Below are 11,336 nucleotides of genomic sequence, written 5' to 3' on the forward strand. Positions count from 1 at the left end.
CTTGTTTTGAGCATCTCCATATCGTTTTATACTTTTACCAATATCATGTAAACAATGTATATGAATGAATCATCCTAATGACTTACCAGGCTATCCTATAGAAAAACTATATCTACTTTGTCTGGATTTGAATGATTATGGTCACAATTAAAAATATATCAATCTTTTCATAATTGTGAACAGAAATTTTTATTTTCCTTTGAAAATGTATACAACTCAGTTCAATAATACCTCTTTCAGTTGGAGAAATACAAGTTATTTACAAATAACTAAAGATTTAATAGAGAGGCATTCTGCTTGTCAGCTTCAAAATAAATGCTTTTATTTCAATGCCACTGATAATTTTTTTTTTATAAACAAATAATATGTTTTTGAAATGTACATACATGTATAGAATTATCATTCTTGTTGGAGAACTTTTACTGGAAAAAGTTTTAAACTATATGTTAACCCTTAAACCTATTTACAAGAATCCAGGCACAGCATTTCCATAAATAGTAAGCAAAAGGCCAAAAATAGACCCACTGTCCAGAGTTTTATTTCCCCAATATGTCACCTCTTCTAATTTATGTACATATAATAACAGTTTAATCGGGCTCATTAAAATAACAATATATACACCTATGGGTATATGTCACCTATATATATAACATGGATCATCACACCTGTTCTTACCTGTCAGGTAAATCTACAGGACAATTCAATCAATTGACAAGACCAACCAACTTGTAGAACATAGATATCAGACATGTACCATACTGGTATCTTACAGAGTGCACTGTGTAAACTAGGGACATGATGGTCATGTCTTACAATCTAGATGCATTAGACGTAACCGTACATAGTACTTTTGACATGGAACATTTTGTTACTTATATGGAAAGACTCATCAAAATGGACATATATAGCAACAATCTTGTTTTAAAATGTACCAGTAAATCAGACATGTGACCACATAAAAGGTCAAATATAAAAATAAATTGTACAAATGTTAAATTGTTTTTTTTTGGTAGCTCTCAGCTGTGCAGGTGTTTTGTTGCATTACTTTTACTTTTATGACATGTGGTCTCCATAGGTAAAGCAGGGAAGTATCTAAAACTGGTTAAACTCAGGCCAACATTTTTAATTTGTACCAATTTGGGTCAGAATATTTGGAACATGAGTTGTCCCTCATTTATGTCTTTGTTTGTATGACTATTTGCTGGTAGTTGTTGGTTTAGTTCACTGTTTGTGTGAACTATATTACCGTCTATTTTTCTATTTACTGATACTATTTACAGTTTTTATATGCCACATCCTATTTTGGTGTTAGGTGTTAGGATAGTTCCTTCTTTAATGTCAATGTCTGGTCCCCTTTACACCATTAATATTCATTTCTTAGACTATCCTTTAGAAAGATGGAGTGTATGATGATCCTGTTCTTACTTTTACTTGTGGCCCGTAATTAACTTAGATACAGGTCTAAATAAAACTGGTAGACAGTCATTTTGAACACTGCATAACTTGATGTTAATATCTTATACTGTGACCATGACCTTCATCAAAACGTCTTTCATGGATTATTCAAATTTTCCACAATGACATTAGAAATCTCTCAAGGTTGACAAATACTCTTCACTAACTTCTTTGCAAAACTCATAAAATGTTTAAAGATGTAAATTTCACTTTAATATAAATTCATTTAAATTCAATCACTGGACTGAGTCAACTATGATTTGACTTTTGATATTTGACAACAATTGTATGCAACATTTATAAGTTTTGCTCATTGATGAAAGCCTTTGGTCTTTGGTGGATTATACCGTTTTATTGGCAAGAGTCATACTTTCTTATTTTCATATTATGAGCAATATTATACAGATATCCTTTTATAATTTGAGAACATTTGCTCTTTGGTCGGGTCATTGCCTCTCTTTGACATATTCCCCATTTCCATTCTCAATTTTTTTTATTGTACTACATGCATATATGTATATACATAAAATTTCGTACACTAGTTAAGTTACAGCACTATAATAGGGAGAGCCTATTGTAAAACAGTCAAGTAAACAATATTTTGGTCTCAGATCATGTGTACTCAATATTGTCATAATTGTTATTAATCCACTTGCCATGACTTTTGATTATCAAGTTTCCTTCATATCCTTTAAACTAATTAATATTTTTTAGCCTATATCATATCCCTATACATGTATTTATAACTATAAATGTCTCAATTACATTTTTACATATGATATAAATTTTCTTTACAAACTTTATTTTCTCCAAATATGACTAATTTTTTCAGTCGTTATTTTGTCTGAACAGTTCATATAAATTTTTCGTAATTACCTTAATCAGAAGTAATGTTTGACAGATGATGCAGAAGAATTCAAGATCAGACAAGGAGTACGGTTGGAATAAATAAAAGGAAATAACCTGTTACCTATTATGTAACAAAAACATTATTTTTTTTTATTTCATTGCTTAATTTCATAAAACAAATAATAACTGGTCTCCCATGTGTCCCAATGCAATCATCCAGTTTAACAAACTTTCATTAAGGGAACTTGGCTTTCGAAGATTGGGAAAGGGTCTCTATTATCAAATGAAAGTAACTGCTAATAATTCATTTATATTCATCATATTCATAGTTGGAAGAAATACTAAAAGTTGTCCAAATATTAAAATTTCAATTTTATTAAATGCCAAGTTCAAATGTATTATTTCAAATCATTGATTTTAATACCATGAACAAATATACAAGTCATATATTGGAATAAAAATATTTAAAATCCAGACAGGCTTTGTGAGTCACTTGCAAGAAAAATGTTGCAATTGTGTTAAAAATAACAATCCTATAAGAATAGGTGTAAGAATGTGTGTATAGGTCTGAATATCCTAAGGGATGTCTTATACAAGGGTAGGAATGTCCAGTGGAATACACAATGTGATCATTTAAAGTCAATTTAAGACCTTTAAACACATGTGTTTATGTGTTCTGGGTGGTTACGTACTTATGTGTAATAGAGAAGACAAACATACAAATTATAAAGTGATAGTTTCTTACACTTAAGTCAAGATCAGTCACAAGACATCTGTCAAAATAAAACTATTTTGGGCTTTGATGAAAACATATTCAGATTTGTACTAGGACAAACACTGTCTCCTCAGATATGAAGAACAGTTTTTATTTATGTGAATAAAATAAATTCAATTAAAAGTTGATACGAGAAATCAGAATGCAAACTTTTTTTCATCTAAAAATTGTAAAAATTATACTCTTACCAATAATTAAACTGTATGCAAAGGTTTTTACCTTGTTTTAAAAGTCATTATTTAGATTAGTGTGTTTTTTATTTTATAAATCAATTCCACTATTTCTGCCACTGATGTTTATCATAAAACAACATATGGTCATGTAAACTTGACAAAACATAAATTATATATATTAATTATTTCTAATATTTACTGATTTTAAATGAACCTATGTATTGACTGACATGAATGAATACAACAAAATCAATTACTCATTTATGTAAATCAGTGTCTACTGTGTATTTTCGTAGAAGCAGAATAAATTACATATATTTTAACTTGAATCGGAATTTGTTTTTTTAAATTAATTTAATTTTTTGAAAGGAAATAGTGTGTAAAAAAAACTCTTCAAAATTGATAAATATTAAATTAAGGATTAAACAGACTACCACTCAGTGTAGGAATAAGTCAAGGCAAATTTTATAAACTGTTCAGAAAAAATATGACATAAAAAATATCAACTTTTCCATTAAAACTTTTTTGACAATCCTATTTCAGTAACAGACTCTTCATAATTCAGAAAAATATTTCTGTAATAAACCATTGAAAATGAAAACAAATATTGATTGATAAAGAATAAAACTACCAATTTTTCCTCACATGCCTACTTTTAAATTTATACATTCTTATGAAAATCATAGAGTTATCTCCCTTCATCAATTCCAAAATTTTATCATGTGTTTTTGAAAGTAGTCAAACTTGTACATTTAAGAGGCTTGATGCACATTTGTTTTCAATATTTCCATAAAATTAAAACACCTAATTTATGATTATCCCTAAATATGAACATCCTTTTTTCCTTTCATTTCCTTTCTAAATTTTATATTTTCTTAGAAAGGCATTTCAATCTTACACGCTATCCTTCACAGAAACCCTTACTGTCACCCTCATTCGACATTGTGTATAAGTTGTAAGTAAAATTTTGACACATGAAATTATTGAATTTCATAGCAATCAATGTATGGCCTTAAAAATTTGCCAAGTACAGTTACAAATCAAAGGGTTTTTATCAATATTAAGTAAATATGGTAATCACATGTATATTGAGTTAATAACTAACAGTAAAATAGGTATTATCATGGTTAGATACCCCTGTACAAAGGGGACTACTTGTAAAGTCCTTCCTGTTAATTCATACATGTATATTGAGGGTGTAACCTTACATTGATAATATATCGGATATAACATGAGTTCTTTTACTTAACTTTATAAAAACATTACTGTTTTGTTTTTACAATGAAGCCTGTAATGTTTTACTGAACAATAAACTTTTTTTTTATATATTTGAAACAAACATAAACAACTTCCCAACCTATTTTTTAAAAAGCTTAAATTCTAATACAGATTAATTTGGTTATACATGTAGTGATAACATGGTACCATTTTTGGTGAAATCCAAGTTACGTAAACAAAGAATAAAAAGGAGATGTTGGGTATTTATCAACTTTAAAGAAATACCAGTTTCAATATAAATATCTTCCTCCATTTCGGTGTAATTGCTCTCATTAAATTATTTTTATTGACCTTTTAGTAATCAGATTTTCAGAAGATCACTAAACAATTAGATAATTCTGTCTTCACAAAAATCTGTTCAAACTACAATCATGACAATGTAGATACTAGGGCTTCGGAAGACCAATATTGAGTCTTTTTCCTCATGTGTCTAAAAGTTTAGCAAAATGTTTTCTAGTCTGAAAGAAATTTTAATAGTCTGGGGGTCATCAGACTTAAATGGCCAAAATTGCTCAGTGACGGATCCAGGTATTTTCATAAGGGGGCACTAACTGCCTAAGAAGGGACTGCTACAGTCATATGTTGGTGATTCCCTGTAAAAGCAATAAATTTCTTCCCTTAAAACAGGGGGAGGGGGCAGGCCAATTGGGTCCTCCCTCATAACTGGATCTGGTGATCATGGTGATGGCTGGATATGGAATAACTATGTTCAAAATTTTCAAAGTTTTTAATAACTGAAACTTACTTATCAAACTAATATATCTAAGCTATAGATGTGAACAAATTGGGATTAAGGATTTTTGAAAAGGGGAGATCCATCTTCATAGTACCCAGTCCTATTCAGGGATTATCCATGGCAATATTTACATTTTTGCTATCATATCATTTATTATATATATTTATATAAATGGAAAAAATGCCAATGAGATTACGTTAGAAAAGTGAGTTTTCACTACCAGTAGCCCTCTTATTGGGCTAATCCATGACCATGGCAAGAAAAAGATGATTTTCTAAAAATACAATTCATATTTATCAATTTGATCATTCAAAGCCTTAACTGACAATCTCAGTAACTATCAGATAAATGGACCTTTATACAGGTCACCAAACTATATGTTTACCCAGGAAAAGAATATGAAACTAAAGATGACCTTGTTTTTGTACAAACATGTATTATATAATCTATACTATATACATTGAACATGATACAGTAGCTACTTGTAAGACACAAACAGTGTATATTCATGATATTCCAGATCACATCCTTTCTAAATGGGCACCATATTTAGGAACTCAGTTTGATTCTATCTTACAACTGATACCAGCACATAGATATGCATATAAAAATAAGAATATATTCTCTCCGAATGAGACAACTCTTCAGAAAGAGACCAATTGAGATAGATATTAACAACAAGTTTACTTTGGTCACCGTACAGCCTTCAACAATGAGCAAACCCTATATTGCACAGTCATCAATTTAAGAACCCGAAATTACAAATGTAAAACAACAGACGAGAAAAGTAACTGCCTAGAGTCGATTTCACAAAAAAACTTACAACTAAGATTTATGGTAATTAATAAGTATACTGATTTGTTCATGACTTAGATTAATCTTAGACCTAAGTTTTTTGGTGAAATCGACTCCGAATCTATGTTCAATATAATGAACAAACAACAAAAATGATATAAATTTTAAAGCAACATTTTATAATATGATCAGCGTATTATGTCATGTATGTTCAGAAATTCAAATATTAGGTTTAATCAATTGTTACTGAATACCATCATAAATCTTATAAAATACCACTATTTACTCAATATATTTATGAATACAAATTATAGGTGTGACAGTACAGGAAGTAAATAGAAAACTGCATATCAGTCTGCACCAAAACCTTTTTCTTCCAACCTAGTCTGAGGACAAATATTCAGACATTTTCCTTAATATTATGTCCTTATGCAAAAATAAAGTCCAAAATAATCTTCCCTAGTCCTTGTAGTCTTGGAGATTAGATGTCATTTTTGTCTGCATGTTTTACAAATGTCCAAATGGCTATTTTCTCAATCTATTTTCTCCCTTTTAGAACCTTTCTAATTGAATATAGACTAAACAAAAATGTTTGCCACTGGACATTAATGGGAAAAGTACTTGCAATGTGTATTTTGATATTCTTTACCAAACTCAATTGCAATTAACTTTGGCTGTGGAGAAGCAATAAAAATTACCTTTCAAATCATGACTTACTGATTCTCAAATTTTGTTAGAAAAAAATAAAACATGAACCTGACAGAAATTATTAAAATTACTATGCTACATTATATGTCATCATTATGACATACATTGAAACCACAGTTAATTGTCTCTCCCTAATAATTACAGCACAACAATCATAATCATTTATCAAATGTGTGTTTTTTCTCTCCTTTTTATTGATGATCAATAATTTCACAAATACATATGACTCATTTCCCTTTTTCTTCTTTTTGTTTCATAATTCTTCATAATTTAGGATGTACATTTGTACATATGATTATCTTAGTACATTGAAAAACGTTTTTTTTGTAAACCAATCTATAATATTTTACTACATGTTTTGTTTGTACATGTACATACATCATTGTACATTGTATGCATGTACATGTAAATATAGTACACACATATATATAAATTGTACACATGTTCTCCCAGCTGATTTAAGTGTAAATGATTACTGTATACATAATAAAATAATAAGCCTTCTACAACACAATAGGAGACACTTTATAGAATCTAGACATGAATAATTAAAAGCCCACTAACAAGAGGGATTAAATTACCCAGGAACACCATGATGTCAATAGACTATTGATGGTCAAACCGTTGATAAATACTACATTTGTACTACCAGTCTATTCATAAATATATACATGTTCGAGTATAGTTTAAAATTAAATAATTGCTGTAAGGGACATTACAAAAGAAATATGAGTGTTAATGTTCTATCTTTGTGAAATGAAGACCTTTTTTTAAGTTGCCTATTAAGGCTATTTTGCGTTATAAAATTTAGTCCCACCATGAAAAGTATCAGTTCTTTTGGTTTCAAAATCATTTCTTTTTCTATAATTATCATATTATAGAGAAATTTGATGAGTAACAAGTCTCTTCATCAACAGTTATGGTTTTGCTGCTGAGAGATAGATATAAGCTTGATTTTATTTTTTTGTTTTGTATGCAATAGCACATTTATATATATAAATAATCATAAAAAAAATCATATAAGGACATTGTTTTTTTTTCTTTTAAATTGTTTCCCATTGTGTCATGCTGGGTCCTCTAATACATTATAGCTGTATAGTTTATACTGTATGCATATACTTATTATTTCATGCATCCAGCCTGGGTTTGGTCATTATTAAAGGCAGTTTACATGGTACCTGTTTACACCTATCCTCATTCTTTCATCTCTGGTTGATCAATGTTGATAGTTGTCTTATTGTGGAAGTCATTACACACTTGTCAGGGTTCTCACTAAAGATTTTTGAAAGCAAGTCCATGAACGCTTCATTTGAGGCCATGGCAAGGCCAACAGAGAGAAAAAATGCTACTGCCAAAACTTTAGCTAGCATGGCATTGTCATCTTATTTTTAACTTGGGTTTGAATATCCTTTTGGTTTTCCGCCTCTCATATACATCAATGTATACAGCTAATAATATTGGTCAGTCACTATTCATTAACCTTTATATACTGTAGCTCATCATGCTCACAGTTGGTAGAATAGCTCCAGACCATTTTATGTATTTATACATTCCCAGCTTATGTTTGGGTTTTAAGGATTACAAAATGTGCTGATCTTGTTGACAATAATTTTTGAAGAAACAAGTACATTGTTGGTTTAAGTTTCAAATTAAGACAAAAGTCACTTATCTAGAATAAGCTTTACCTGAATTAACATTAACAATCTACACAACTCACCTTATCTGTTCGTCTTTTCACCAATGGAGTTGTCTTTAACTTAACGCCAGCTCCCTCAAACACATAATTACAAGGTGCAATTTTAGTTGCTATGTATCCCTCTTGATATGGATGACCTAATGGTTTATCGTTGACTAAATCTGACAGATTTAATGGAGGAACACCATTGGTGGCCGGTGATACAGCTATATTGCTAGAGTCGAACACAGCAGATGGCTTTTTATTCTTTCGCCCACCTATTAAATCATCAATGTTTGTTCGTGGCACTTGATTGTTTTTAGATGATTTAAGAACATTTTTAAAATTCAAAGTTTCTGAGCTGTTTTCTTCATTGTTTTTATTTGGCACATTAGGTGAAGATGATTTTGTTGAACGTAGATGACTTGGTTTTACAAGTCTTGGTTCTTCTTCTTCTTCAGAACTTTCGTCTTTAGCACTAGAAAGTGGAATAATTCCTTTTCCTATATTAACATTGTTGTCTGTTTTGTTAAGTCTATTTGCTATTATTGATGGCAATCCCCTTGTTGGAGTATCATTATTTTTGCTGTCTTCATCTTTTGGTATATTTGAAATCTTTTTGTTATTTTCAACTTTGACTGATTTCTGTGAAATTTTCTGCAAATGTTTTTCAGCTTCCAACTGTTTTTGTTTATTTCGTTCATTAATTTCTTCAACAGAAAAGACATTCCTTGAATTGACAGGCTTTTCTTGTTCATTTCTATCTTTCAGTTTTATACTGTCTGTTTGTTTTTGTGATTGTGATGAAATTGTTTTATTTTTTTCAGCATCCTCTATACTGGGTGCTTGTTTCTTTGGTTTCTGACCTTTGACTCTTGGTGGTGCTACAGGTGAAGAGACAGTTTCTGTGATGAAAGATGAATCAAATATTTGTTTTCTTTTAGGGAATAATGTTGTAGAATCTTCAGGTTTTTTGTCCTCTGCATTTAGGTTTACCTCCTTACTTGATCTCTTCACTTCTTCTATTGAAGTCTGAGATGATACAATAGGCTTACTTATTTTATATGACTTCTCTTCCACAGATGATTGCGGTGATATTTTTGGTCTATTTACTCTCTCTGGTTTCTTTCTCGGATGAGCAGGCTTATCAATGGTACCCGATCTTGGAGATAAATCTTTACTATCTTCTTTTAATGATATTATTATATCATCTTCTTTGACTCCATTTCTAACAGGAGTAATAACACTTGAATCAAATATTGCTTTCTTTTCTGGAGACCTTCTTTTTGTTTTAGGAGACTCAAATGGGCGATCAGGCTTTTGTTTAAACATCTGTGATAAGTCTTTCACAGTTTGTGCAGGAGTTGGCTCAATCATGTCTGAAGATTTCTTTGTAGAAATATCTTTTTCACTTTCACTTTCTATTTTTTCATTAGGAATTGTTTCCTTTTCTACTTTAGATGATGTTTCAATAGCTGATTGAGATACCCTTCTTGGAGGGACTGCTGGTTTAGGTGGCACTTTTCCTTTGGGTAAATTAAATTTTGATGCATAAAAATCAGGCAGTTTTGGAGTATTTGTCACTCTTTTCTCAAATAGAGATCTGAATGTTATCACAGTATTAGGTTTCGGCAAGTCAGTTTTTGCTTTTCCTTCTTTCAGGGAATGTACACTGCCAGCTTCCGGAATATCTTTAGTTTTTTTCACCTTGGTAGGTTTATCTTTCACTTCATGCTCAATGATAACTATATCATCCCTTCCTTTCATAAAATCTGATGACACATGTTGTTCATTTTTTGCAACTACAACATCGTTTGTTGTTGACCCTGTACTTGATACCCGTGGCCGATGTACTGGAGGAGGAGGAGCACTCCTCAGTTTAGTTCTAATATTATAGTCTGCTGTTTTTTTAATGTTATCATGCTGCCTTTGATTTTTATCACCAGCTTTCTCAAATGTTGATTTTACGTCATGCTTTGATTTTCCAACATCAACCAAACTCTCTAAACTGGCAAACCGTCGCGAGGATTTGAAATTATTCTTCTCAGACTTCTCTCTCAATTTGGAAAATTTTAGACGCAATTTATCAACAAAACCTGAATTTGGAGCATATTCTTCATTCATATCATTATCATCGCCTGTGATTCCATTTGTCATGTCACTTTGAGCACTGTCATTATATATATGGCCGTGTGGATGATCAACTCCAAGTCTCTCAAAAAATGGATTACTATGAACGTGTTTCAGATGTGATGTTTCGATACTATTTCTTATTGGTTCATCCTTATAATCCTTTTCCTCATAAGATTTAGCAGTTGTGCCCATTTTAGAGTTGGAGGAAATCACACTACTAGTACTTGTATCCGATTTTACAGGATATACATTATTAACCTTTTCCTCAAGCTTTGAAGGTTCATGTGGGGGTTTAATACCATTACTATTAGTGTCAATAACCGGCGAAATGGAAGAAGAATCAAAAACACAAGTTTTCTTACTTTCTTGGATCACATTTTTAGTTTTCTTTGACATCAATTCTCGTTTCCAGGTTGGAATGTCAAGCATTTCGTTCATGTGAGTGTTGCTGTCGGAATTATTTCTATCTATTTCATTAAACTCCTCAAAATCGCCATTACAATTTGATAGACCGAGCTTCCATGGCGGAACGGAAGCCATTTCGACGAGGCCTGTCATTAATGTTTCTCTTCTCGGGACATAATTTAGTCATGAAGCTATAGTGTATCACCTTTTCCGGTACCTCCTTTGATGAACAAGTGCCCCTACGTCACTTTCACTGCGGAACTTTTATTTAGGGAATCCAAGGTGAAGGTCATTTTCAAAAACGTTCAAAACATTTGTTTAATGTCTTTCTCCTTTTTAAATGAAGACAAATTT

General features: G+C 30.9%; 1 protein-coding gene across 2 annotated transcripts in view; it reads right to left on the reverse strand.

Annotated features, from left to right (window-relative positions):
* Positions 1-11,135, reverse strand: part of LOC139511378 (triadin-like) — a 28,945-nt gene extending 17,810 nt beyond the window's left edge. For both annotated transcript variants that reach the window (XM_071298052.1, XM_071298054.1), the window contains exon 1: positions 8,487-11,135. In XM_071298052.1, the coding sequence (XP_071154153.1) occupies positions 8,487-11,135 (2,649 nt within the window). The remainder of the gene's footprint in view (positions 1-8,486) is intronic.
* Positions 11,136-11,336: the final 201 nt, after the last annotated feature.

This window comes from Mytilus edulis, chromosome 2 (genome assembly GCF_963676685.1).
Source record: "Mytilus edulis chromosome 2, xbMytEdul2.2, whole genome shotgun sequence".
NCBI classification, from domain to species: Eukaryota; Metazoa; Mollusca; class Bivalvia; order Mytilida; family Mytilidae; genus Mytilus; species Mytilus edulis.